This window comes from Onychostoma macrolepis, chromosome 07, assembly GCF_012432095.1.
Source record: "Onychostoma macrolepis isolate SWU-2019 chromosome 07, ASM1243209v1, whole genome shotgun sequence".
Classification (NCBI taxonomy): domain Eukaryota; kingdom Metazoa; phylum Chordata; class Actinopteri; order Cypriniformes; family Cyprinidae; genus Onychostoma; species Onychostoma macrolepis.
In genome coordinates this window covers 34,590,618-34,617,693 of record NC_081161.1, presented here as the reverse complement: position 1 = coordinate 34,617,693, position 27,076 = coordinate 34,590,618, and the positions used below count along the sequence as shown (strand labels likewise).

Below are 27,076 nucleotides of genomic sequence, written 5' to 3'. Positions count from 1 at the left end.
TAACATTGTTTTTGTCTAGTTTAACTTGAACTGTCTAACTGCTGAAACAGAAGGTTTTCTTTGACATATTGATGTGTATTGATGCATTTACTTTCACAATACCATGAATATCTGCTGAATGACTTATAAAGAACAAGAACACATTTACAATACCACACACATCTTATTTTTACATTTCCCAATAAAACGTTATTAGATTTATTGAGAACACCACCAGCAGTACTGTAACTGCATGCATTTAATGGTCTTTAAAACTCCAGTACCAAGACAAACAAACCTACATTCTGAGTTGCTCAAATACATTAAAGCAAACTTGATTTGGTTTTGCATACTCAAGTACAGTATTTGCTGTATGTCACTTGCAGGTGTCTGTTCTACAGGTTTTACTGATTACTCACTGGTTTTCATTCTGCTGTTGTGGTCAGACTCGTTGTGTTTTGTCTCACTCAGTGTTGATTCATATGTCAGGACAAAGCTCTGTAGGACAAAGAGAAATTCTGGAAATGCTTGATTCCTCTGAAATTACAGGGGGTTAAATGTTCCCTTTTAAGAACCCATCTGATTGTGCTCCAAAACAGACTATGTGAATGTATGTGTTAATCAAACAAAGAATGTAGTTCCTCTCCTTTTTCTTTAAAACTCCAGCACCAAGACAAACAAACCTACATTCTGAGTTGCTCAGATACATTAAAGCAAACAATAAGAAAGATACACCTTGATAAACATACAAAGACAGACAAATTATACAAGTTAATACTTGTCTAAAGCAACAAAATGCATTGAAGAATGTGTTGCTACAAGTATTATTACTTGTTTATAAATCACTCAATACATTGGAGATATGCTCACTGAATATAATCCTATCAGAAGTAAGAAACACAAAAGGTCCACTCAAAATGGTGAGTCAGCTTTTAGCTGTTGTGCCAGCTGCAGATGGAACCAGCTTCCAGAAGTGATCCGGTTTCAAAACAACTGTTTAGCTGTGCATTTACTGAATGAGCACTGTACTACATCCGACTGATTGCACTTTATTTCATTCATATATCCTTTTTTTTTTAATCCTTTTTAAAAAAAATTATTTTAAATCAATTGATTTTATTGTATAAGTAATGCACTGGATGAGAGTATTTTTTTATGTGTGTTCTTAGCGGTGTGTTCCATGCCCTGTTTGAATGGAGGCCGGTGTATCCGACCTAACAGGTGTCACTGCAGTCAAGGATGGGGAGGATATGACTGCTCTAGGTAAGCCACACACAAACTAGGTATATGTAACGTATTCATATTAACATTACATAGAAGGAACAAGGAACACTAAATCACTCAGCTAGAAGATTCCTGGTGATTGTGAAAGACGAGTAAGGAAGCTATAAGTAAATACAGATAAGAACCAGCCTTCTCTGAACTCTGCCGTGTGTGCCAGTAGGTGAATTTATGCCTCAGACACACCTAGTTTCATGATACCTCTCACATTAAGCGTACATTTCCCAGAGCACTGCAGTTGGTTTCAATCCAATCATTGAGTAAGCAGAGGGATAAGAAATGGATACTGCTGCCATTTCTATTGTGATTCATTCTTTTAAGTAATTTCCTTTTTTTTCGATTTTTATTTCACTGATTCAGTACCGATGTCAGGATTTTACTGAGCAAATACAGTCTCTCAGTAAAGTACTATTGATCTGACCATTTTTGCTATTAGCGTTTCCAGCTAGTCGGCTTGATACCCGCATCCCTCAGCTAATTAGATGCTGCAGTCTTCATTGCAGGTTAGAGTGATTCACAATTAGATTTACTAGACACTTGGTTGATTTAAGATTCAAATGAGCTTAAATACTTTTTCATGGTCTGTGAACTGTACAAGCAAATGGACCATTGCATCAAGCAAGTGCTATCATAAATGTTTGAAATTGATTTAGTTATGGTGGCAATATATGGGTCAAAAATAATTTTTAACGGTCTTCAGCTGATCTTTGATTATTAATTATTGTCTTTCAGAAAAAGAAGATCTGGATACTTTCATTTTTAATGTGCCACGCTACAAGAGTTTGAGTCTGAATGTTTTGGAACAAGATGGCGTAATGTCAGAGATTTGTATAGGCCTACAACATTTTCTTTCCCTCAGAAAGTCCTAAGTGGTTTTGTAAATTAAAGCTGTATTTTTTCATGTAGAAATGAAACAGTATTAAATATATGCTGCTGCTATATACATGAACTTGTACGATGTGTAAAAATGTTGATGTGATTGTCCAATGTACATGTATATAAACTATTCTTTTCATGTTTTTATTAAAACTGAAAACACAACTATATGAAAACCAACTGTAATTCTCATTCCCACAGTTAATTATGAAGAATTCTCAATTAAACTTTCAGATTGTTCTACTTGCTTGTCTCATATGACTAATAAACATTTGACGTATACAATTTGATACAACTAGCACAATACAAGAACGTTGTAAAAGTCAACTTTTCTCATTTTCTTATTAATGTTTTAATTTCATACAAACCCAACAAAAATAAACCAAAATAAAACAGGATATAAATGTAGCAGACAAAATTAGAATGAGTTAAAAGGTTAAGAATGATATATCAGTTATTACAATGGTTGGTTTGTTTTTGTGTGTTTTTCTTCATTTATGCATATTGATCTTCTCCTCCAGCTTAGTGTGATTTGATCCAGCAAATTCATCAATCTGGGAAAAAAAAATAAAAAAATAAGCTGAATCAGTTACAGCACAACAACAGGTTAAACTGTTAATAAAAAAAGCTCTTCAAAAGATCACGGACATAGAACAGAAAACCTCCAGAGATTATGTTTTACCTTCATTCCATTCTTGTAGAAATGGAATGTTGGCATACATTTGATGTCACAGTAAGTGGCCACATCCTAGAGAGAGAAAGATGGAGTGGAGATCAGGTCTGAATAGGTTTATTCAGTCTACTATGTGATGATAAGCATCTTTAATAGTGTGTTTTCATTTTGCTTAGCCAGTCTGAGCACTTCTGTAAGACAAGGATGAAATTATGTCCCCAACCACCAAATTAAATCTCTGATATGTTTAGAAAAAAACAATTTGTTTCATATTTATTTCATCTTGACTTAAATGATGCTTGGTGCCATTCCTGAAATCAGTCACAAAAATATGTGCACTGTTATCAGAACCTTTCATTTGCCATCCTTACCTTGCGATTTAAATGTCAGGCAAAAAGCATGACATTTCAACAAGTCGCAAACATGTATCAAGAATTCAGCTTTCAAATACACACACGTCCCGTCCCCCATCTGATTTGCAGCACAGCATTGTAATAATAGCTAGTGTTTGTAACCATAACAACATGGGCAACCATCAGAATTGTCCCATTCTGGCACTGCCTCGATCTACCTCTGATAAAACTGAATGACAGCCAATATCCTTTCTGAGTGCTATCCCATGAATCAAATAACACACTATCAGCAAAGCCGATCAGGAGAACAGCAACCGGGTGTGCTGGGATATTCTGTGTTTGGGTCGCTTACAAAAGGTTAGGCTGTCTGCGAGTATCCAAATACATGATACTACACCAGACATCCTCATCTACGGGAGGGAGATAGCGAGGCCAGTATTCAAATGAAAGTAACACAGTAAAACCCAGATGGTGAATCTATGTAAAAAGGGTGTTTTGCTCATTTGGCTCAGAAGTCTGTAGGCTTTCAAGTGCATTCATCAGACAAAAAAAGAGACCAGGTGACTAACCTGTGCATCATCCACATCCACCTTTAGAAACACAACATTTCCGTTGTCTTGTTTTTCAGACAGCGTCTGTGGAGGGAAAAAAAGGCGGTTGTAAAAAGCAAACCACAAAGCTTGCAATCAAAAGCACTTCCTTTGAACTTAATATTTCATTCCTTCCGTTTCATCTCTGAAATTTGCATATGCTTGCTTTTGTTGTCTAAACCAGGTACAAATGTATGTGTGCACTGAGTAAAAGTAAAAGTAAAAGTAAAAGTAAAAGTGAACAACCACCACACTTGTTTTTTTTTTTATGTAGGTTACATAGGCCTGTGTAGCTGAGATTGTTGCTTAGTTCTCAACCACACCAAAATCTCAGTGTAGCCTATGTATTGTCTAATGTATGTATAAGGAATGAATCAGCAGTCTTTTGTCTTTTATTCCTCTCTTCTTTCTTGATCAGGACTGCCTTTCCTTTCATTTGCATTCTGTGAATGATTCAAGCTTTAATTCTTAAGGAAGCTTCCCTGCCGATTGCCCCAACAACACAGCACAACAACAGGGCCACTCCCGGTGATTGCGGAGGCCTCTACAGAAGAAACATGACAGCTCCAGATGTCACTCTGTATCTCGGATGCGGTGACATATTCAGCAGTGCATGAATGCTCACTTTAAAGATTGGAGCGATGTTTTGGCAGGGCCCGCACCATGTGGCTGTGAAGTCCACCACCACCAACTTGTTCCCGGCGATTTTCAGAGCATTGTCAAAGGCAGACTGCAGAGAGAGGAGGAAAAGTTGATTCAGTTTCCAAACTGGCATGACACATTCCTTCCTGCTGAGGTTCACTGAAATGGGCCATGATGAGTCATAATGCTATGGTTTAATCAGAGTGACTGAGACTTTCAAATATTTACAAAAGAGCCATATGGCTTATGACTAGAAGGGGGTGACACAGCTCTAGCTTTCTATATGAAATACTGAAATACAGCGCAAACCCTTTTTAGTGAAACTACACTGAAGCAAAACAAACAGGTATGCATACTACTTTATTGTAAATTAATATCTGATCCAACATTTTAATTGTGATGGTACAAAAAAAATATGTAGCTACATGTATGTGTATTTGATTGCAGTTGTTTAAATTCGTTTACGACTTTGTAAGTAGGATCATAAATCAATTTAATGTAGATCATGTTTGAACTGCATGTATATTAATGTTTGATCCTCGGATTTTGCATGTCTAGAACCAAAACACTTCAGAAGGAGCTCGTTTGAGTAGCCTACTACCGATGGACAGAGTCTCATTTTTAATGAACCTATTGACAAACAAGTCTGGAAGATTAGTTCATTAAAATTATATAGCAATTATATTTAGATTTAATTATATATTTATAAGGTGAAGTATAGCTGAAATAAACACATTAAATTACAAAAGCACCCTCCACGTGGCTTCATTGTAACGTTTTAAAATATTAGAGTTATATGACACAGGCTGTGCTGTGACAAGATACAGAACCACTGAATCAGTTTCTGAAATGAACTCTTCGAAAGAACCGATTTGAGTCAGATCTCCCATCACAACTGCACAGATGTTGCACAAGCAAACACTTTCTAACTAACAGCCACTTATTAAATCGGTAAGTTTTATTTCCTGTTTAAAGTAACTGCAGACAAATGTAGGCTACTTCTCGTTGTCTACTTTCGTTACTGTAATCTGTTCTTTAGAATACTGGAAACCAGTGTTCTTGTATGTAAACGTTTCCGTTTACAAAAAAAAAGCATGAGGTTAAAGCTTATTTTTATCTACATAAAAAACGTATTTTTTTTATTAAAGTTATTAACCTAGTCGAATACATTTTTTCATAGACATCAGAAGTCAAACATAGCCTAATACATTACCTATAAAGAGTCAACAGTCAAAGTCAAGGTAGCAGCTAAAATATTGGTATTATATACATACCTTATCCTCAATTATGATAATCATTTTGATGTCTGTCTTCTACTGGTCTACTGTGTAACCTCTTCTGAAAGCTGCTTTATTGACAGTCAGAGTAGCAGCTCGCGTCACTAGCGCCGTATATGAACACTGTCCGTAGCCCCGCCTTCAATGAAGACAACGGACCAATCATGGAATTATGAGGTTCTGTAACCCCGCCTACCACTACACGCTGCAAAAATATATAATCAGCAGATAAAGCTCAGTAAATGCGATATACTTACGTTTTGCTCAGCTTGTGGCATAAATATTTAAAAGTAACCCATATAAGGAGTAAAACATGCTCATTTCTTTTGAAAGACCATCACTAATCCTGGTTTTGATATGAGCAAGTCAGAATGACTTGACAGATTCTGGGTTTACTGTAAACGACGTGACGTCACCGAGAGTAGTGGTGGATTACTAAACTGTAAAAACTGTTTGTTTGCACACACATTCTTGCACATGTTTAGTGCATCAAATAGTAAACAAAGAACATTCAATGTCTTTTTTGACAGCTTTTATTGGTTTTTAGACATACAAACTGTATTATCACTAACACTAATCAATAATCTTACCTAATGGGCAAATAGCTAAGATAATAAAACCAGAGAGATACAAAAACAATTACAACAACAATTGTTTCAACCTATTAAAAAAAAAAATCAAAATCAAAATGAAGCTCTTTTGGATTTTTTTTAGTCACACCTCCTACTATACAGAATCACTGTGACTGGTACCCTCAAATCCTCTGCTTTTGTAAATTCATTGTTCAACAAGCCAGTCCTTGAGACAACCTATTTTAATATCCTTATCTTGAAAGCACGCGTCTGTAATAAATAAATAATTAATTTATAGATACAGTCCCTAATAAAACGTTCTCTTGAAGAGTTCATTTGCAAAAACTCCATTTTTAACAGTTCTCGGAAATCATGTTTTTTCATTGTGCATGCCAATTAATCTCAATCAAACTGCAGTTAGCTTATTTTGACTATAGGTAAAACAAAAAAAAAAACTTGATGACATAATAAAAAACCTGATTTTTAAAATTTTAAAAATCAGAGTTAAAAAGAGTTATCTGTTTTTGCAAATAAACTCTTCATGTCCAGTTGTTGTTTAACCCTGTCTTTTAGTGGCTGTAAAATGCAATTATCAACTTATTTTTTACTCAATGTTAATGTACTTTACTTCTCTGTTAAGCATTCGATTTACATTATTTTGTGCTAGACACTAACTGAAGACGTCTGCTCATGAACAAACATGCTTTACTGCGATTTTGTGTCTACTTCACAACCTTCAAGTAGAGACACCTGGAATCATGAAATATTTCAAACAAGTTTCTAAAGTATAGGCTACATTTAGAGGTTTAGCCTCAACAGTAAGAACATGTACAGTGGGGCAAAAAAGTATTTGGTCAGCCACCGATTGTGCAAGTTCTCCCACTTAAAAAGATGAGAGAGGCCTGTAATTTTCATCATAGGTATACCTCAACTATGAGAGACAAAATGAGAAAAAAAAAAAATCCAGAAAATCACATTGTAGGATTTTTAAAGAATTAATTGGTAAATGCCTCGTTAAAATAAGTATTTGGTCACCTACAAACAAGCAAGATTTCTGGCTCTCACAGACCTGTAACTTCTTCTTTAAGAGGCTCCTCTGTCCTCCACTCGTTACCTGTATTAATGGCATCTGTTTGAACTCGTTATCAGTATAAAAGACACCTGTCCACAACCTCAAACAGTCCAACTCCAAACTCCACCATGGCCAAGACCAAAGAGCTGTCAAAGGACACCAGAAACAAAATTGTAGACCTGCACCAGGCTGGGAAGACTGAATCTGCAATAGGTAAGCAGCTTGGTGTGAAGAAATCAACTGTGGGAGCAATTATTAGAAAATGGAAGACATACAAGACCACTGATAATCTCCCTTGATCTGGGGCTCCACGCAAGATCTCACCCCGTGGGGTCAAAATGATTACAAGAACTGTGAGCGAAAATCCCAGAGCCACACGGGGGGACCTAGTGAATGACCTGCAGAGAGCTGGGACCAAAGTAACAAAGGCTACCATCAGTAACACACTGCGCCGCCAGGGACTCAAATCCTGCAGCGCCAGACGTGTCCCCCTGCTTAAGCCACTACATGTCCGGGCCCGTCTGAAGTTTGCTAGAGAGCATTTGGATGATCCAGAAGAGGATTGGGAGAATGTCATATGGTCAGATGAAACCAAAATAGAACTTTTTGGTAAAAACTCAACTTGTCGTGTTTGGAGGAGAAAGAATGCTGAGTTGCATCCAAAGAACACCATACCTACTGTGAAGCATGGGGGTGGAAACATCATGCTTTGGGGCTGTTTTTCTGCAAAGGGACCAGGACGACTGATCCGTCTAAACGAAAGAATGAATGGGGCCATGTATCGTGAGATTTTGAGTGAAAACCTCCTTCCATCAACAAGGGCATTGAAGATGAAATGTGGCTGGGTCTTTCAGCATGACAATGATCCCAAACACACCGCCCGGGCAACGAAGGAGTGGCTTCGTAAGAAGCATTTCAAGGTCCTGGAGTGGCCTAGCCAGTCTCCAGATCTCAACCCCATCGAAAATCATTGGAGGGAGTTGAAAGTCCATGTTGCCCAGCGACAGCCCCAAAACATTACTGCTCTAGAGGAGATCTGCATGGAGGAATGGGCCAAAATACCAGCAACAGTGTGTGAAAACCTTGTGAAGACTTACAGAAAACATTTGACCTCTGTCATTGCCAACAAAGGGTATATAACAAAGTATTGAGATGAAATTTTGTTATTGACCAAATACTTATTTTCCACCATAATTTGCAAATAAATTCTTTAAAAATCCTACAATGTGATTTTCTGGATTTTTTTTTTTTTTTTTTTTTCTAATTTTATCTCTCATAGTTGAGGTATACCTATGATGAAAATTACAGGCCTCTCTCATCTTTTTAAGTGGGAGAACTTGCACAATTGGTGGCTGACTAAATACTTTTTTGCCCCACTGTAAATGTTTTGTGAAACTTGTCTGGTTACACAGTTTCATTATAACTAACTGAATCCTGTGAAGAGTAACCAAAAATATCTGCATGTTGGAGTGGAGACATAGCAGCTGACATGTTCTGAATCATCTCTTCTTCTTCTTCGGCCATTTCAGTAGATTTCGGTTTTTTTATAATTGTTTGCGGTGTAGCAATAGAATCTTTTTGCTTTTTACATATTTTAAATTCTAGAACCCAGAAGAATGACAGAAAAAAAGGACAGAAATAATGCATTATTAATCAGACAAGGAAGATATGGGAAGGTATGACCATATACAACATAAATATGAGGCTTATGGTTTTATTTGTAAACATATTGAAATGAAAGACAGTTAAAATAGTGGCACTTCTTGTAACATCATTTCTACTACCAAAAAAAAAGAAAAAAAAACTTAGTGGACAAGTTACCCAAATGTGTCGCATTGTATTTTATGTAAAAACAAAACAGATGGATTTCTAAGCATGCTTCAGACTTTAACAATAGCCTTCCCAAGTCCATCACCCTTCAGCATCCTTATGAATGCAGCTGGCATGTTCTCAAAGCCAACAGTGACCACTTCCTTCGCCTTCAGTTTGCCCTGCAGGAAAACAATTCAATGTGTCTACATACCAGTTCTCTTTCTCATTCACAGGCTGGTGTTGTTATATGCCGTGTAATGGCAATTATCTAATGAAGGGTGTAGCGATGCTAGTAACTTACCTCCTTCATCCATTTAAGCATTCTCTTGACAGATTCTTCATCTTTGTGTTGCCAAGATCTCACCATAAAGCCTTCTATCTTCAGTTGTCGTGTAATTATTTCATGGTGAGGATAAGGACCTGAGACAGAACGAATTCAATAGCTTAATGTTAGATTGCTTAGATTTTTCATATCCTATACTGTCCTCTAGTGGTTGTAAAGTGTAACAATTTAAAAGCATTTCTTTTATTTCTTTTCTCTAATATCTTCTAATATTAAAATGTGACTTTTTTTCCCTCGAAGGGGCTCAGTAGAAATGAGACATACACATCTGCGGTGTTGTGTCATTGTAAGTGGCTATTGCACCGCAAACAGCGATACGACCTCCTGGCTTCATGTTTTTGAGTGCTGCGGTAAAGAAGGGCCCTCCCACCTAAAGAACATTAAGTAAAAGATTTGTTAACAAGCAGCAGACTGTATTTTAGACAAAAATACACATATAATGTCAATTACATTTTCAAAGTAGCAGTCGTATCCTTCAGGTGAAGCGTTCTTCAGCGCTTCCTCCAGAGAGGAGACATTCTTGTAGTTGAAGACCTGGTCAAAGCCCAGCTCTTTCAGGTATGCCACCTTGTCATCACCTCCTGCTGAACCCACAACCTTGCAACCTTTGATCTTGCAGATTTGCCCCACCATCGCACCTACAGCACCTGCTGCTGCGCTCACCAGAATCGTCTCACCGGGCTGTATCTTGCACACCTCTTCCAGACCATACAGAGCAGTTAAACTAGAGGATAAAAGAGACAGGATTTAGAAAACATACCTGATATTTTAATTTTTAAAAAAGAATTGCCGCTGCCATCATTTATAGCAGTTGTGATTACATTACCCAGGCATCCCCAAGGAACCAAGAGCCAGGGACCTTGAAATATCACTGGGCCATTCAGATACTATACGGGCCAAGACCGGCCCAGCTGGACCCTTATTCGCTTTGGTTACAGTGTGTGTCCTCCATCCACAATTAGCAACCACGTAACAACCCTCAGGAAATGCTGGGTCCTTGCTCTTCACTACTCTGCCAGACATGAGTTAAGATATTTATTTAGTGATATGTAATGTTTTTGGTTAAGAAAAAGACCTGTTTCCTCACGTAGATGTAACTTTGTGGTTTTATTTACTAATGCAATTGCATGAACATGCAAATTATCTAAAAAATCTACAGTTTATAATCTGTGTTTCCCTGTTGCTCAAGATGTTTTTCCACTCATTTAAGTGGAAGTGTCTTCATCAGTTGATGCAACTTAAACAGCATTGATGAGTAGCTGAACCGCTTGAGCAACAGATTCACTTGCCTTGACATTTTCTGATAGCATGTTATTATATTTCAAATTCTATGGTTACTTGGATAAGATTTATTTCCCTTTTCACCACTGAGCATGCTTTTTATTCATTTCTGTTAATGCTCTGCTAAGTAAAATGAATCTACAGCATGTGACTAACAAAAAGTGTAAATAAAATGTAACAATATTATACATTACAATATACATAATAATAACTGTTAGTTTCCTTACTTTGCCAGCTGAGTTCCATATTGAACATCCCCCTCTTTTATCCACATTTTACTCAGAGATCTACAAAATCAACAGGAGGCATTTAAACTGTTGGCTATAGACACACCATATAGAATTACATTAAATAGAGAGATGTTCTTCTAATAAGACTGTAAAGACAACTTTACCTCATATATGGATCAACACTTAAATAGACTGCCTCCACAAGCACGTCTGAAGCAAAAATGATTACGATAAATCAGTGAGGCATAACAAAGGTATACAAAAAGATAAATATATGAATGATCCATACCTCCATCTTGAAGCTCTGGCAGAACTTCTTCTCTCAGTTCAAAGTTACTTTCCTTAGGAAAGCCCTCAAAGTGTTTTTTGAGGATCCACGTCTTTGCCTTAACCATGATTGTATGTCAGAAGCTGCACAAGCAGAGCTCTTCAAACTGAAAGTTGTTCTGGAAGGGAACAGCTTGCTTTATATTGTAGTGATGACAATGAACACTCTTGCATAACAAAACATCTTTATTGACATAAATGACGTTGCAGATTCATATAACCTCTGTACTGATATTTATGGGTGAGGTACAAGTATATCTCACCTGCACACTGAATATTGTTTACCTTGGACTTTCAATATTTAAATTGTATTATCTGCATTCAATATTAATAACAAAACATTTGTTCTTAATGTTATAAATAATCTTCTAGGAGAGGAGGTTTCACACCAGGCACCCTGGCACCACACATTGTGGATGTAATCAGGTTTGTTAGATAAGCGAGACGTGATCTCAATTGGCTTTGTCATAAAATGCGCAGCGCTGAGGGTCCTCAATCCCAGGAGCTGTACAGTAGGGTTTATCAGACATCCAGTGCAGATTTATTCTTAATGTTAAATGTTACAATTTTCAGGATTGTTGTGAACAGACATTCAAACATTATGAATTTAAGGGTGTATTCACACCTGTCTTGTTTGGATCGATGGAATCGAACTCAAGTTGGTGCAGATCTTTTGGAAGGGTGAGAATACAGCAATCACTCTCGGGGGAGGACCAAACAACGGTACCGAGACCTGGCCGAAGAGGTGGTCTCCAAACGAACTCTGGTATGGTTGAATGGATTAACTTAGCACACGTGTGCTTTTGTTTACAATTTCTGGTTCACTTGCAAAAAGGGCAGTGTGAAAGCGAACCATACCAAAAAATAAAAAAATTCGACATTGTATTTGGTCCGGACCAAAGCAAGTGAACTAGTGGACTTTCCTGGTGTGAATACACCCTGCGAGTGGTAAAATTGAACATTATTAGTTTGTGGATGAAAATTGATTTTATTTTCTTATTTGTTGCTATTTGTAGCAATATCAGAAAATGTTTGAATGGTTTTCTTATTTGTTGCTATTTTGAAATATTAGAGGAATTTTTAATCCACAGTCAGGATGACTTTGAAATGACCTCATAACCATGACATTGCATATACAGTACATTGCATGTCATTCTATATAACAAAGCAGCGTGATCCTACCTAGAAACCCAAATCAAAATCATTATTCCATATACCACTAAAATGAAATGTGTTATTCTAAAATGTATTTTATAATATTCTTAATCAATGTAACACAAAAGCTACTACACATTTAGTCATGGATGAAATACATTAATCTTTTCTTTGCCCCACACATAAAATGACCTTCTCTCCTTCACGAACATTTACTATGAACTACGATTCCTTCATAAATAGCCATAAGGTGTCAGTATTCAGACAGATATGTGTTGTGTCAATGTACATTACCACCAAACACCCAGTGCAGGCAGTAAAAATGCCAAATTATTTTTACGTTCATTTTTAAGCTCATAAATTTATTTATCAAAATAACTTTTTATTTTTATTTTTATAAACCTCTACAAAGTGTCATTATTTGCCTGTCTGTATCCGTCTTACTCTCAGACAATACTGTGGAAAACTTGCAACCCTTATCAACAGTGACACCTAAACAGATTCCAAGGATAATAAATCAAATAATATTTTTATTGCAAAAAAAACCTTATAACCATGCTTATCGAATTGTATGATTGACATTAAAAATATCACACACAAAGACAGTTAATGATTTATATGCAGTTGTTCATATAGTTCATGATGACTCAGCATATTCGGCTCAGATTTTTATGACAGAATTTACAAATGCTGAATAATGCTGAGCAACAGACTAAACCGGCCTAATCTTTTGAGATCAAAATCTCCTTGATGCTTCTAATATCAGAAAAAGTATAATTTTATTCCTGTTTTGTGCATATCTGTCCTAGAGAATGTTGCAAATGTGACTCATGTACAAAAACAGACTTTATTTGTAAAGCAAAATAAAAGGACACAATATGAAAATTATGCAATTATTAATGCAGTACCTATAACAAAAAGCAAACCACTGAAACACTTGCCATTAGACTTTAACAATGGCTTTTCCGATATTTTCTCCCTGCAACATCCCCATGAATGCAGCAGGCATGTTTTCAAAGCCAACAGTAACATGTTCTTTACACTTCAGCTTTCCCTGTAAACCATCAAATCAAGAGAATCTACATCATTATCAATATATGATACTTACTGAGATGAAGTATAATTGTATTTAGATCAATCATTGTATAGTAATAACCAAACTAGCATTTTTCAAGGAAACCAAGCATTCTGAAGTACCTCTTGGATCCAGGTCAACATTCGCTTCAGTGACTCTTCATTTTTATGTTCCCACCTGCCTACCAAGAAACCTTCCATTTTCAACTGATTAAAAATCATCTGAAGGTGTGGATAAGGACCTAAAAAAGATAAATACACATCTTCACTGCTGCAAATGGACAAAAGTCTAATTCTACATGTCTACTTTTATGTTTCACTAATGATAACTAAACAGTTTTTGTATTGTTTATTATACTAAGGTATTGATTCTATAATGTAAAAGGTCATTCGGAACACCTTCTACTGGTTAAAACGAGAATCACATTAGAGGCTAACCAAACCTGTTTGTGGAGTGGTGTCATTATATAGTGATATTCCACCACATACAGCAATACGCCCAAATGCCTTCATCTGTGTAATAGCAACACTCGAAAAAGGGCCGCCCACCTGGAAACCAAACCAAATCTTTGATTAATCAAGATTGTCAAGTTGTCTTTGAATTTTTTTGAAAAGGTATTGTTAACTAAGCATTAGTTTCATAAAGTATTAACCAACTAGTACCAGTAAATTCTTACATTCTCAAAGTAGCAGTCATATCCTTCAGGTGAAGCCTTCTTCAGCGCTTCCTCCAGTGAGGAGACAGTCTTGTAGTTGAAGGCCTGGTCAAAGCCCAGCTCTTTGAGGTATGCCACCTTTTCATCACTTCCTGCTGAACCCACAACCTTGCAACCTTTTAGTTTGGCAATTTGACCCACTACAGAACCAACGGCCCCTGCGGCTGCATTCACCAGTAAGGTTTCTCCTGGTTTGATGGCACAGACCTCCTCCAAACCATAGAGTGCTGTCAACCTGTGGAGCAGTTAATGTTATTTATTATATACCAATTTATAATTTTATCATATAACGTTTATGTGTGGTGCCTCAAATAAAAGAGGACTGAGTATATTTTGTAAATAAGCTGAAAAGAGAAATTTTTTCACCCATTCAGACCATTCCTTTGTGTTCAGCAGAACAAAGACATTCATACAGGTTTGGAACTACTTGAGGGTGTGTAAATGATGACAGAACTATCTCTTTAAGTTTAAAGTAAAAATAAAGTTTAAAGTTAAAAGTAAGTAAAGTTTATTACATGGTGTATTACATTTGTACCAGAAGCCATTTGTATTTGCAATTTGAATTTTATTAAGGACTCTTAATGTGTTTTACTACCTACAGATTTTATAAGTGGCTGAATTTACTATGAAGCAAGTTTTATTGTCGCTTGGGATAAAAGCACCTGCTGAATGACTAAATCTATTGGTGCGAGTTGTATTGATGCAATTTGCAACTATGTGGAAGTGTTTGTATTAATGTTTCTTTTTGTGATTCATTTTTGGATATGTGCTGTTATGTATATTTGTGAAGTCTGTGATGTGCTGCCTATGCGCTACTGCAATTTCCCCTTGCGGGATTAATAAAGTAGTAAACAAACAAAATTCTGTGATGTTGGATGCTTCCTGTTTAAGCTATGCCTTCTTTTGTGAACAGTCAGTAAAGAATAACACAAAACATTTGCTATCAGCCTGTGGGATTACAAATTTATTTAAATGTTTAATTTAGATTCCAATGTAATAGTGTACAAACTGAAGAAGTTATATACCTTGTATTTAACATTTAAGGTGAAAAATGGTGACATGAGTCAGATCACTACATCAGATGCAAGAGGTCCCTGCCAGTTCCTGTTCTCCTATTGTAAGTGAAATGAGCCAGACTCGAATCTTTTGTTCTGCAAATGGCTTTCGGAGCCCCCTGGCCCAGACATGAATCGTTAGACTGATTGGATTATCAATGCAATCGAGTGTTGTTGATTGGGTCTGTCTTTCTCATTTGCATGCTTTGTTTAAAGTTGTCACCCAGGTGCTTGGTCTCCATTCCTAAGCACTGCCCCCTAAAATGTATTTAAAACTACAATGTATCACTGCTTTAGTTAGACTTGGATGACTACAGCGACGCACAGCGAGTTCTCAATAAACAGTAACTTCTGTATGAAAGATATCCCAACGTCTCCTGGTCTCTGCTTCGTAGAAGATAAAAGTTCACAACAAGCCAAAAACACTTCTGAGGAGATGTTTAAAAGCGATACCAAAACAGATCTCAAAAAGCAGAGAACATGTGGGCAACAAATGTTTGTTGCGTAAAGCCATAAGTGATTTACAATACACACCTATTTTTCCCAGAACTCAAGCCATAATCGACTCATAACATCTGTGATGATCTTTGATGTGCTTAAATGAAATATCAGAAAATGACTATATCACAGTCGATTAAGCGTTTGACCTACCTTCTAAAACCATCTGGAAAAGAAACAATTGTGGGTATGAAAGAAGCAGTGAGTTTTACCCCGGCATGCCAATGGCTCCAAGGGCATGGGAGAGGGAGACATCCTGAGGCCAGGCATCCAAGACTTTGGTGATATCGCTCCCATTTGACATGGTATGTGTTCTCCAACCACATTGACCAACCACATGGCAGCCCACAGGAAATGAAGGATTATTACTTTGAATCACTCTATCATCAAAATATAAGACACTTTGATTTTCAAATTAACTGATCACATTAAGTAGGTAAACAATACAAGCAGAAAAGTGGTTTATAAACCATCAAATCCAATATATTTGGAGGAGGAGAAGGAGAGGCATTGTCTCATTTAAAAAGGGCATTGTCTAAACACAAACATATGTTTTTAACTAGTCTTGTAAAGTATTTGCAATCTTAAAGTATAAACATTCACTACATTGAACATTCCGCCAGTTCCTAATCTGTTTATTAAACAAAAACAGTCATTGACTGTTAATGTGTCACAGATGCTTTTCTTTTGTAATGATGACCAAATTGTTGGAAACTTCGCATTTTACTCTTATCAGAAAGTCATGGTTTCTCTCAAAATGTTTAGGAAAGAACTTGAACAGATTAAAGTTAGTCAGTTGCAGCTGTTATGGGACAGAATGATTATTATTTCTCTTACTTGGCAACTTGAGTTCCGATCATCACATCTCCTGCTTGCATTCGAACACGGCTGTATGGCCTAGAAGAAATTAAAGTGCATATTGCAGGTTTAATTTTTTTTTCCAAATTAATATATAAACTTGTATGAAAATACCATATGAACCATTAATGCAGGATTTGAAAATGTTTTACAAGACATGAGTGCACAAATTTAGAAGAAAAAGTGACGCTTTTCTTGACGGCTCTCAAAAACCGCTTTTTTTCCAACATCACGTCATATTACGTCACGTAAGGGAGTCGTGTGCCGCGCTCAGCTGGTATTCACGCAAGCGGGCGCGATTCTATGGAAGCCTGTTTCCGCCACTGAATAAAAAAATAAAACAAGGTAATTGCGACTTTTTATCTCACAATTATGACTTTTTTTCTCGCAATTCTGAGATATAAACTCGCAATTCTGAGATATAAACTCGCAATTCTGACTTTTTTTCTCGCAATTCTGACTTTTTTTCTTGCAATTCTGAGATATAAACTCGCAATTGCGACTTTTTATCTCGCAACTCTGAGAAGAAAAATTCAGATAGCACTTAGATGCTTTTGCATCTGAACCCTTCATATATAAGACTAAATAATAATAAAAAAAATACTTAAAATAATAACTAATAGGCTACTAACTAATAAATAATGAATCCTTAATTTATTTACAATTTTCATCGGAGATGCCTTGCTTGGTCGATATCTTACAACATTAAATATAGGAGATAAGATCATTCTAGAGCAAGAACATAGAGATGAAAGCGCGTTTTATGCCAGAGTGAAGGAAATCCACCTGCGTGCATTCATATACTCACTCTCATGTTACAATAATATGTTTTTGGCTTGACAGCTGTTGTTAAAATAACGCGATAGAAGCTGCCTCAAACTCAGAAATATAAAGAAATTAAGAATATTGTGTCTGAAAGCTGTGCGTGCCGTCCCCCCTCCCGCACCCTACCCGGCGGTAATGGTACTGTCCAACCTCGAGCGCAAAACACAGAAATGGAGAATAATTAGTCATTTGTATGTTTGTGCAAAAATCATATTCAGACGCAGCATTCATCTAGTTCATTTTGATAGTGCAAATTGAACAAAGCACTGCAAAGCCTTACACGGAAAGTGGTTTCCTATGGTGTGAGAAAGTCAGAGTTGCGAGATAAAAAGTCGCAATTGCGAGTTTATATCTCAAAATTGCGAGTTTATATCTCAGAATTGCGAGTTTATATCTCAGAATTGCGAGTTTATATCTCAGAATTGCGACTTTATATCTCAGAATTCTGAGAAAAAAGTCAGAATTGAGTTTATATCTCAGAATTGCGACTTTATATCTCAGAATTCTGAGAAAAAAGTCAGAATTGAGTTTATATCTCAGAATTCTGAGAAAAAAGTCAAGTGCGAGTTTATATCTCAGAATTGCGAGATAAAAAGTCGCAATTGCGAGTTTATATCTCAGAATTGCGAGTTTATATCTCAGAATTGCGAGTTTATATCTCAGAATTGCGACTTTATATCTCAGAATTCTGAGAAAAAAAGTCAGAATTGAGTTTATATCTCAGAATTGCGACTTTATATCTCAGAATTCTGAGAAAAAAGTCAGAATTGCGAGTTTATATCTCAGAATTCTGAGAAAAAAGTCAGAATTATGCGAGTTTATATCTCAGAATTGCGAGTTTATATCTCAGAATTCTGAGAAAAAAAGTCAGAATTGCGAGTTTATATCTCAGAATTGCGAGTTTATATCTCAGAATTCTGAGATAAAAAGTCGCAATTACCTTCCATACGATTCAGTGTGTTTTCGAGAGTTATTTTTATTTCAATGCTGCTTCACGAAAATGTCAACTGTGCACCGTAAGTCTTGTTTTTTTAAATTTGCTAACTACCAAATCAGTGAACGTAATTATTTAAATAATGAGACACAACGAGACGTGTATAAGTTGTTGAAAATCACCGCAGCTAACTTTAGCTTGTAAGCATTAGCAAAATATTTTTAAAAACCGTGTAAAAATGTTACCGTATGAGAAGGCATAACTGGTAGGTTAAACTCAGTTTGCTAATATTATAACCATCAAGTCTAGTTACAGCTTAGTGTCATTGTTTGTACAACTAATTGGTAATTTTTTTGTCATGCGATGTGTTTATAAGGCTTTGGAAGATGGGAGTGTGAAGATCTGAAGCAGTGGAGGCCAGCTGTTATTAACCACCTCTACTGGACTGCAGCTTCCACTCCTAATGGAGATGCAGATGTGATGGAGGCCAAGTGGAAAAGCATGGTCAGCAGTGAATGTGATCTTAACGTTTGCTTCCCAGACAGCAACATAGTATTGGCCCAGATCCGGCCCACATCTGGCCCGCGTGAAATCCATGCAGGCCAGATTTTTCTTTTGGTAGTATATGTTTGGTACATCTACACACATACACATACATATATATTTATTAAAAGTTGAAACGTTGTGTTTTGAGTTAGGTATTATCAGCGCTATGAAATATTTGTTATAATTTAGTGCTGCATAAATAAAACCGAATTGAATTAAGCATAAATGCAGATCTGCTTGATATATATATGATGTAAACTTCATAAACAAGTTTTTATACAGTAAAACAATTTGTGATTGTGATTATTTTTTATTGTGACCAAAATGGGGCCATTCAAAATCTTTATAAATTCCTCCTTCCTTTATAAAGTCTTCTAATGGCTGACACAACAGCCATTGCTTGATGTGCCTGCACAGAATGCCACAGGCCCAGCGGACAACTTGCCTGTATACTGTCTATATTTATTGTGTTATACCAATAGGATCAAAAAGTGTTATTTACTGGTAGTCGTGACCTAAATATAGGCAACTTGTAATTGAGAAACAAAATTATTTTTTTAAAAGTTAAAATATTCAAATCTTTAACTTATCTAAAATCTAACTCCCTGCAGCACTGACTTTACTCAGCTGTGACCATGGCCTTGCATTTACCACAAGCTACACCTAACGTTAGTGTCGGATATTAACGAGTGTGACGCCTGATCAACGCTTATTAGTTTCTGTTACTAGTAAGTATAAATACTCATAGATGACCAATACTAGCTTTGCTATTGCCTGATTAATACATATCGTTAGCTAAGGTGTGTGTATATCTGTAATTTGACTGGTCTCTCACCAAGACACCTGTCCTGTTCTCTCGCACATTAACTCAATTCGTCTCCTCTGACCGTAGTTCTGTCTAATCCTGACCTGTCCCTGCTCTCTTGGCTGCATAGCAGGCTCATAATTTTATCTGTGGTCCGTCATACGAGTGTAAATAAACTTTTAAAATTTCCTCAGCGTCCGAACTGTCATTGCGATCCATTGCTTTCCTATGATTAACATGGACCGCTCTCCCTTTTGATGCGTCACTTTCGGTTTTGGCGGGTTTCAAATGCGGAAGTAAAATTCTCTCACAAAAACGACTCCAGAAGCCTTAATAGCGTATTTTAAAATTTATTTTTAAAGAAAATCTAGTTCCTACATAATTTTTTCTATACATCGACTCACTGGGCTCTCTAACCTGCAATATGCCCTTTAAATAGACAAAAAACTAGGAATAGTATATTTAGGGGAAAGTAGTAATGCATCAAATAATTCACAACAAACCAAACAAGGAATAATTTTCAAACATGCAGGATCAATATGACTTAATTTCATGTCAAAAGAACCTTAAATGCAGATGTTGGTGCACCTGTTAATTAACGTTGCAGCTTTTGCACTCACCGCATGTAAGGGTCCACACTAAGGAACACTGCCTCTAGAAGAACCTCTGAAGAACAAGAATAAATGCCACTTGGTATGCAACAACAACAAAAAAATATGGGTACAAGTACAACAGCAAATCCGAGAGTCACCAACCTCCATCTTTGGGCTCAGAGAGCTGCTCTACTTTCAGTTCGAAGTCGGTGTCTTTAGGAAAGCCCTCAAAGTGCTGCTTCAGAACCCAGGTTTTGGCTTGAACCATGACTCTTTTTGTTGAAAGCAACTGTAAAAGTAAACAAAAATAATATTGCGTACATGTGTAAACAAGAAAAGTATAAAGTTGTGTAGCCTTAAAAACCACAGACTGTTCACAAATCACATCAGCAATAAAAATAAAGTAGCGGTCCAACAGTATGTAATATCCATAATAATTTAACACGAATATCCTAGTATACATACCCGTTATGCTAATACACACAAAGCTCTCTGTCTCTGTTGCGCGCGAAAAGGGTCTGTCTGCAGACTGCAAGAGAGGGGCGTAACCTATCGTAACTGTTTTTTTTTTGTTTTGTTTTGTTTTTAACCTATCGTAACTGGAAGGAGGCGTAACTTGAAGTTGTCCAAATCACACAGAACCACGGGAGATCTCAAAACGAGAGTACTTACTTAACGAGCGCTAAAAGAGTACATACTCTACAGACTGAATGCGTTAAGCATGTTAAGAATGTTGACGTTATCATGTGACCTAAGACGTTATAACAAGCGCAACAAAAGATATGAGTGACAGGTTTAATTCATCTATCTCTAAGTATCTTGATACTGATGAAATTTGCTCATTTTGTGGTCTTGTTGAAGAAACAGCTGCCCTTTTATTTTGTGATTGTAGTAGTCAATACATTTTGTGTTGATTTAAGTTCTTATATCTGTAACTCCACTAATGTGATCCACAGTTTTATCCTTAAAGCATTTTTTATTTTATTTTTTATTACAAAAACCCAAAATTGTTATCTCTTGAATATTTTGTTAATTATTTTATCATCCACAAGCAAAAGTGGCTTAAATCTCCTGTTTTCTTCTTTTTCTTGTTGAATTTAACTGTCTTTTTTCATCGCTCAGGCTTCTAAAAAAAAGCATCATGATGAATTATTCAAAGATATTTAACCTTGTCACTGTGCTTTTTTTCGGTGTATATTTTCTCATATTATGATGAACACGTGACATTTTTGTTTACCGTTTTATGCCATTTATGATTGTTCATTGTTAGATACAACCATCTTTCCCTGATCTTTTATGTAATAAGTTCGGCAATAATAATAATAATAATAAAAGAGGGACAGGTGCACTAACACCTCATAGCATCACTAACTCAACAATCTAGTACGGTTTTCCTCAGCGTTTGAAATGTCAGCACAAAGGACATGTCGGGCAGCTGCTCGAAGTTCTCGCCTTTGGAGAAGACTGTTGATTTTATACTCTAACCTTGTAAGTATTTCTACTTAAAAATTAAGATTACCCCAGAATGAATTGCATCGTTTGCCCACCCCAACAATTACACGCAATAATAATGATAAGTGCTAACCAATAATTATTACTTTTTTTTTTTTTTACTTAAAATTACAAACAAGTAAAACAAGCAAAATGCAATTTTTGTCGTGACATGGCTATACACTAGTTGAACAAATGGAGTCGATGTGAATACATCAATTTTCAGTCAAGCAATTAATACATGAATTAATAAAATATATTTAATTTAATGACAACAAGAAACATGAATAAATGAGTAAAAGAATGAATAAAAGAAAGCATCACAATAAATACATACAATATACAAGTCAACAACAGATGAAACAAAGCTTCATTCAAACATATTGTTCTAACAATTATGTATTTACAGACGGTGAACCCCACATCCTACTGCCATCTCAACGCAGATGTGTCAATTCTGCAGCTGCGCTTCACAATCTTGCTCTTCTCAATGGGGACATCGTTGACCCAGAGGATGAGGAAGACCATGATGTTGCCCCCTGAACCACACAACCTTGAGGCAAGAGCAGGAGAACATGTGCAGGACAATCTGGCTGCTGCTGTGCCTGCTCTCCATGAGCACGACTACCTGTAAAACATTTAAACAGAGTTAAACATTTACCATTCATGTTGTCAGCTTTCCATTTCTTAACAAATTTCATTTCATGTTTATAATTACATGCATTTTTTGTTGTTGTAGCTTTATTACTTTTGTAGTTGGCTAAACCACTGAACTGGTGAGCAGAAGGTTGCTGGTTCGTCACCACTGGTGTGTCCTTCAGCAAGGCTCTTTTCTCCAGGTTGATCCAGGGGATTGTAGGTCCCTGTAATAAGAGCACTGTAAATCACTTTGGATAAAAGTTTCATGACTATTTTTGATGATGCTTTTGAAGCTTATGAAAGTCAGCCTTCATTGTATGAACAGAAACCAGCAGAACAAACTTGACCAATATCACATCCTCAATGTCTTTTGGTCTTTCTCTAGATGCTCTCGCTAGCTCTGAGCTCACTGATGATGAAGAGACCACAGCAGCATCTGGTTCAGATGAGGCAGTAAGGGCAGGTTCAGTGATGGAGCAACTCATTCATGGCACTGGATCGTTTCCAGGATGCTGCTGTGGTCTTCTCCATCCTCAGCGCTCACATCAGCCTGCAGATATTTCAGATCATACAAAAACGCCCAAACATAATACAAAAGCAGTCATTTTAACAGCACAATGTCACCTGATCTCTATATTAGAAGTAACAAAATGATCTTATTTTATCTTTTTTTTTTAAAGGTTTTCCCTTTTTTTCACAAATGTTGCTGTCACCTTGCCTTGCAGGTCCTGCTCCACCACAGAAGATATGCAGCAAATGTACAGGAATCAAGAATAAGAAAAGTGCTGTAATAGTTGTTTGAAATTACACTGTAAGACCAAATAGTAAATCTTTCATAGAGGAATTGGGTTGTAATAACTCAAAAGACATAAAAACGTTCATTCGCCTCTAATTATTTGAGTAATTAGTACAAAAATGTAATTTTAAGTTTACAGCACTCAAATGCTTCCACATTTGTTTTTGGCAGTGTACTCAAATAATTTTAGTACAACCCCGTCTGACGTCACGCACGTGCTCCGCCCTCAACTAGCTGCTGCAACTTTTGAAAAGACGCCATGTTGTTGTTGCGCTGACTCGAAGTTTGCAACACTCGCTCGTATTTTATAAAAATAACGTAGGAGGGGATATTTTTCGATCGGGAATTTGCTGTGGTGTTGCCTGTGAGGATCTTTGTGGGGAAACGCGGCATGCGGTTTTCTGAACCTGCCGGTGATGAGCTTCTCTTCATCGTGCTGCCCGCGCAACCGAGAGGCAGTTTTAACATTAAGTGACATGACATCTGACGCACAGATGCCATTGTCACATGCCACTATGCTCAGTGACACTTCCGGTGGCACTTCCGGTTTTCAGTGGCATGTGCCAGTAGAGAGTGGCATGTGTCACTAAAACCTGTGACACATGTCAATGGACTGCGTCTTGTGTCACGGACATTGTCGCGGTGCGTGTCGCACCTTCGGTAGTGACTGACACCTGCCGCTGGGTGCCGCTGCAGAATGTAGACTGCGTGACACACGCACTTAACGGCAGAACGATATTGATTTAATTAACAGTATGTTGCGGTCAAGTAAACGATTTATTGCGTCGCTAAATTCATGTTTTTGTACAACAAATATTCCTCTATTAAGATTAAAATGTGTCTAATGCCCTTAATGTGTATTTTCATTGTAAGTTTATTTCCAGTAGCCTGCTTTGTACAATACATTGAAATGTAAATACGCATTTATTTTTGTTTTTGTTGCATAGATTTGACAGTTCAGCTGTAATTATAAAATAATAGAGACTGTGCAAAAAAAACTATTCTTATGAAACTTACACCAACCATTCAGAAGTGTGCTTGACCTTGACACAGGCTTTTCACAATGCAATGTAATGTAGCCTAAGTCTGCAACGTATAGTGTAAGTCTAGATGCTATTTAAACAAAATTTCTACTTATTAACGTGTCTGCAGAAAGTCAAATGCTTTGACAAAACATTCAGGCAACTCCAGAAGAAAAGCATGCTCATATATATATATATATATATATATATATATATATATATATATATATATAGTGTTTCTTGTTACACAGTTATAATTATAAACTGATTATAAATTGTTTATATATGATTATTATATTACTATATAGAATATTAAATATTGTATTTTTTTTACAGTCATGCCAATAAAGCAATTTTGAATTGAACTGAATATTAGAGCAGATGATAATCTGGCGCTGGCCAATGTAAAGTTTATACGGACATCCTAGAATGGGTAGTCTGCGCTATCTCCCACATACCATACCAGGCTGTGTCATTTGGATAGCCGGTTTTCAGTGGCATGTGTCACGAGTTTTAGTGACACATGTCACTGAAAAGATAACATGTGTCACAAGTTTTAGTGACACATGCCACTCTCCACTGACACATGCCAAATGACACAGCCCGGTATTCATTGGCATGTGTCAGTGGAGAGTGGCATGTGTCATTGACATTGTCACGTAAGTGTCGCAGCTATATCTATAGAAGATGCAACTGTGATGCGATATCCTAAACAAATAGCCTCATTTAGTGATTTTTAAAAAAGTCAATTAAAGGTATTTGTAAGTCGGTTATACTTTCTCAAATGTTGTGAGTTTATGGCACATCTGTTTTTGAGTGGCAGAACACTGAATGTTGTGCAATAGCCTACAGTGCTATGGTATGTGGGAGATAGCGCAGACTACCCATTCTAGGATGTCCGTATAAACTTTACATTGGCCAGCGCCAGATTATCATCTGCTCTAATATTCAGTTCAATTCAAAATTGCTTTATTGGCATGACTGTAAAAAAAATACAATATTTAATATTCTATATAGTAATATAATAATCATATATAAACAATTTATAATCAGTTTATAATTATAACTGTGTAACAAGAAACACTATATATATATATATATATATATTATGAGCATGCATTTCTTCTGGAGTTGCCTGAATGTTTTGTCAAAGCATTTGACTTTCTGCAGACACGTTAATAAGTAGAAATTTTGTTTAAATAGCATCTAGACTTACACTATACGTTGCAGACTTAGGCTACATTACATTGCATTTTGAAAAGCCTGTGTCAAGGTCAAGCACACTTCTGAATGGTTGGTGTAAGTTTCATAAGAATAGTTTTTTTTTTGCACAGTCTCTATTATTTTATCATTACAGCTGAACTGTCAAATCTATGCAACAAAAACAAAAATAAATGCGATTTACATTTCAATGTATTGTACAAAGCAGGCTACTGGAAATAAACTTACAATGAAAAATACACATTAAGGGGCATTAGACACATTTTAATCTTAATAGAGGAATATTTGTTGTACAAAAAAAAACATGAATTTAGCGACGCAATAAATCGTTTACTTGACCGCAACATACTGTTAATTAAATCAATATCGTTCTGCCGTTAAGTGCGTGTGTCACGCAGTCTACATTCTGCAGCGGCACCCAGCGGCAGGTGTCAGTCACTACCGAAGGTGCGACACGCACCGCGACAATGTCCGTGACACAAGACGCAGTCCATTGACATGTGTCACAAGTTTTAGTGACACATGCCACTCTCCACTGACACATGCCAAATGACACAGCCCGGTATTCATTGGCATGTGTCAGTGGAGAGTGGCATGTGTCATTGACATTGTCACGTAAGTGTCGCAGCTATATCTATAGAAGATGCAACTGTGATGCGATATCCTAAACAAATAGCCTCATTTAGTGATTTTTAAAAAGTCAATTAAAGGTATTTGTAAGTCGGTTATACTTTCTCAAATGTTGTGAGTTTATGGCACATCTGTTTTGAGTGGCAGAACACTGAATGTTGTGCAATAGCCTACAGTGCTATGGTATGTGGGAGATAGCGCAGACTACCCATTCTAGGATGTCCGTATAAACTTTACATTGGCCAGCGCCAGATTATCATCTGCTCTAATATTCAGTTCAATTCAAAATTGCTTTATTGGCATGACTGTAAAAAATACAATATTTAATATTCTATATAGTAATATAATAATCATATATAAACAATTTATAATCAGTTTATAATTATAACTGTGTAACAAGAAACACTATATATATATATATATATATATTATGAGCATGCATTTCTTCTGGAGTTGCCTGAATGTTTTGTCAAAGCATTTGACTTTCTGCAGACACGTTAATAAGTAGAAATTTTGTTTAAATAGCATCTAGACTTACACTATACGTTGCAGACTTAGGCTACATTACATTGCATTTTGAAAAGCCTGTGTCAAGGTCAAGCACACTTCTGAATGGTTGGTGTAAGTTTCATAAGAATAGTTTTTTGCACAGTCTCTATTATTTTATCATTACAGCTGAACTGTCAAATCTATGCAACAAAAACAAAAATAAATGCGATTTACATTTCAATGTATTGTACAAAGCAGGCTACTGGAAATAAACTTACAATGAAAAATACACATTAAGGGGCATTAGACACATTTTAATCTTAATAGAGGAATATTTGTTGTACAAAAACATGAATTTAGCGACGCAATAAATCGTTTACTTGACCGCAACATACTGTTAATTAAATCAATATCGTTCTGC

The 27,076-nt window shown here is 36.4% G+C and overlaps 4 protein-coding genes across 4 annotated transcripts in view; 1 reads left to right on the top strand and 3 right to left on the bottom strand.

Annotated features, from left to right (window-relative positions):
- svep1 (sushi, von Willebrand factor type A, EGF and pentraxin domain containing 1) overlaps positions 1–2,379 on the top strand; it is a 63,566-nt gene extending 61,187 nt beyond the window's left edge. Inside the window, 2 exon segments of the mRNA XM_058782397.1 lie at positions 1,149–1,242; positions 1,993–2,379. Of these exon segments, the coding sequence (XP_058638380.1) occupies positions 1,149–1,242; positions 1,993–2,023 (125 nt within the window). The 3' untranslated portion in view covers positions 2,024–2,379.
- txn (thioredoxin) lies at positions 2,260–5,802 on the bottom strand. The gene is made up of 5 exons (XM_058782450.1): positions 5,669–5,802; positions 4,378–4,482; positions 3,732–3,797; positions 2,819–2,884; positions 2,260–2,690 (listed from the first exon to the last, which is right to left on the bottom strand). Exons 1-5 carry the CDS (start codon positions 5,690–5,692, stop codon positions 2,628–2,630), a joined length of 324 nt encoding a protein of 107 aa, XP_058638433.1. The 5' UTR covers positions 5,693–5,802; the 3' UTR covers positions 2,260–2,627.
- A 2,987-nt stretch (positions 5,803–8,789) lies between these two features.
- On the bottom strand, positions 8,790–12,827 carry ptgr1.2 (prostaglandin reductase 1, tandem duplicate 2). The gene is made up of 8 exons (XM_058782436.1): positions 11,271–12,827; positions 11,146–11,191; positions 10,979–11,038; positions 10,297–10,482; positions 9,921–10,194; positions 9,735–9,840; positions 9,429–9,547; positions 8,790–9,306 (listed from the first exon to the last, which is right to left on the bottom strand). The coding sequence occupies exons 1-8, from the start codon at positions 11,374–11,376 to the stop codon at positions 9,196–9,198; spliced, it is 1,008 nt and encodes a 335-aa protein (XP_058638419.1). The 5' UTR covers positions 11,377–12,827; the 3' UTR covers positions 8,790–9,195.
- A 148-nt stretch (positions 12,828–12,975) lies between these two features.
- ptgr1.1 (prostaglandin reductase 1, tandem duplicate 1) lies at positions 12,976–20,985 on the bottom strand. Its single transcript, XM_058782437.1, has 9 exons — positions 20,833–20,985; positions 20,530–20,656; positions 20,395–20,440; positions 16,644–16,703; positions 16,019–16,186; positions 14,215–14,488; positions 13,981–14,086; positions 13,661–13,779; positions 12,976–13,517 (listed from the first exon to the last, which is right to left on the bottom strand). The coding sequence occupies exons 2-9, from the start codon at positions 20,633–20,635 to the stop codon at positions 13,407–13,409; spliced, it is 990 nt and encodes a 329-aa protein (XP_058638420.1). The 5' UTR covers positions 20,636–20,656; positions 20,833–20,985; the 3' UTR covers positions 12,976–13,406.
- Between the last annotated feature and the right edge of the window lie 6,091 nt (positions 20,986–27,076).

Bases quoted from the DNA above. Each gene is read 5' to 3' on its own strand.
- ptgr1.2 (XM_058782436.1), bottom strand. From the start codon at position 11,376: ATGGTTAAGGCAAAGACGTGGATCCTCAAAAAACACTTTGAGGGCTTT. The intron at 11,192-11,270 runs GTATGGATCATT...TTTTTGCTTCAG, and splicing joins GCCAGAGCTTCAAGATGGAG to ACGTGCTTGTGGAGGCAGTC. The intron at 9,548-9,734 runs GTATGTCTCATT...GTTCTGTCTCAG, and splicing joins TGACACAACACCGCAGATGT to GTCCTTATCCTCACCATGAA.
- txn (XM_058782450.1), bottom strand. From the start codon at position 5,692: ATGATTATCATAATTGAGGATAAG. The intron at 4,483-5,668 runs GTATGTATATAA...CTCTCTCTGCAG, and splicing joins TTATCATAATTGAGGATAAG to TCTGCCTTTGACAATGCTCT. The intron at 3,798-4,377 runs GTGAGCATTCAT...TTCCCTCCACAG, and splicing joins ACATCGCTCCAATCTTTAAA to ACGCTGTCTGAAAAACAAGA.
- ptgr1.1 (XM_058782437.1), bottom strand. From the start codon at position 20,635: ATGGTTCAAGCCAAAACCTGGGTTCTGAAGCAGCACTTTGAGGGCTTT. The intron at 14,087-14,214 runs GTAAGAATTTAC...TTTGGTTTCCAG, and splicing joins ATGACTGCTACTTTGAGAAT to GTGGGCGGCCCTTTTTCGAG. The intron at 13,518-13,660 runs GTACTTCAGAAT...GATGGTTTACAG, and splicing joins TGTTGACCTGGATCCAAGAG to GGAAAGCTGAAGTGTAAAGA.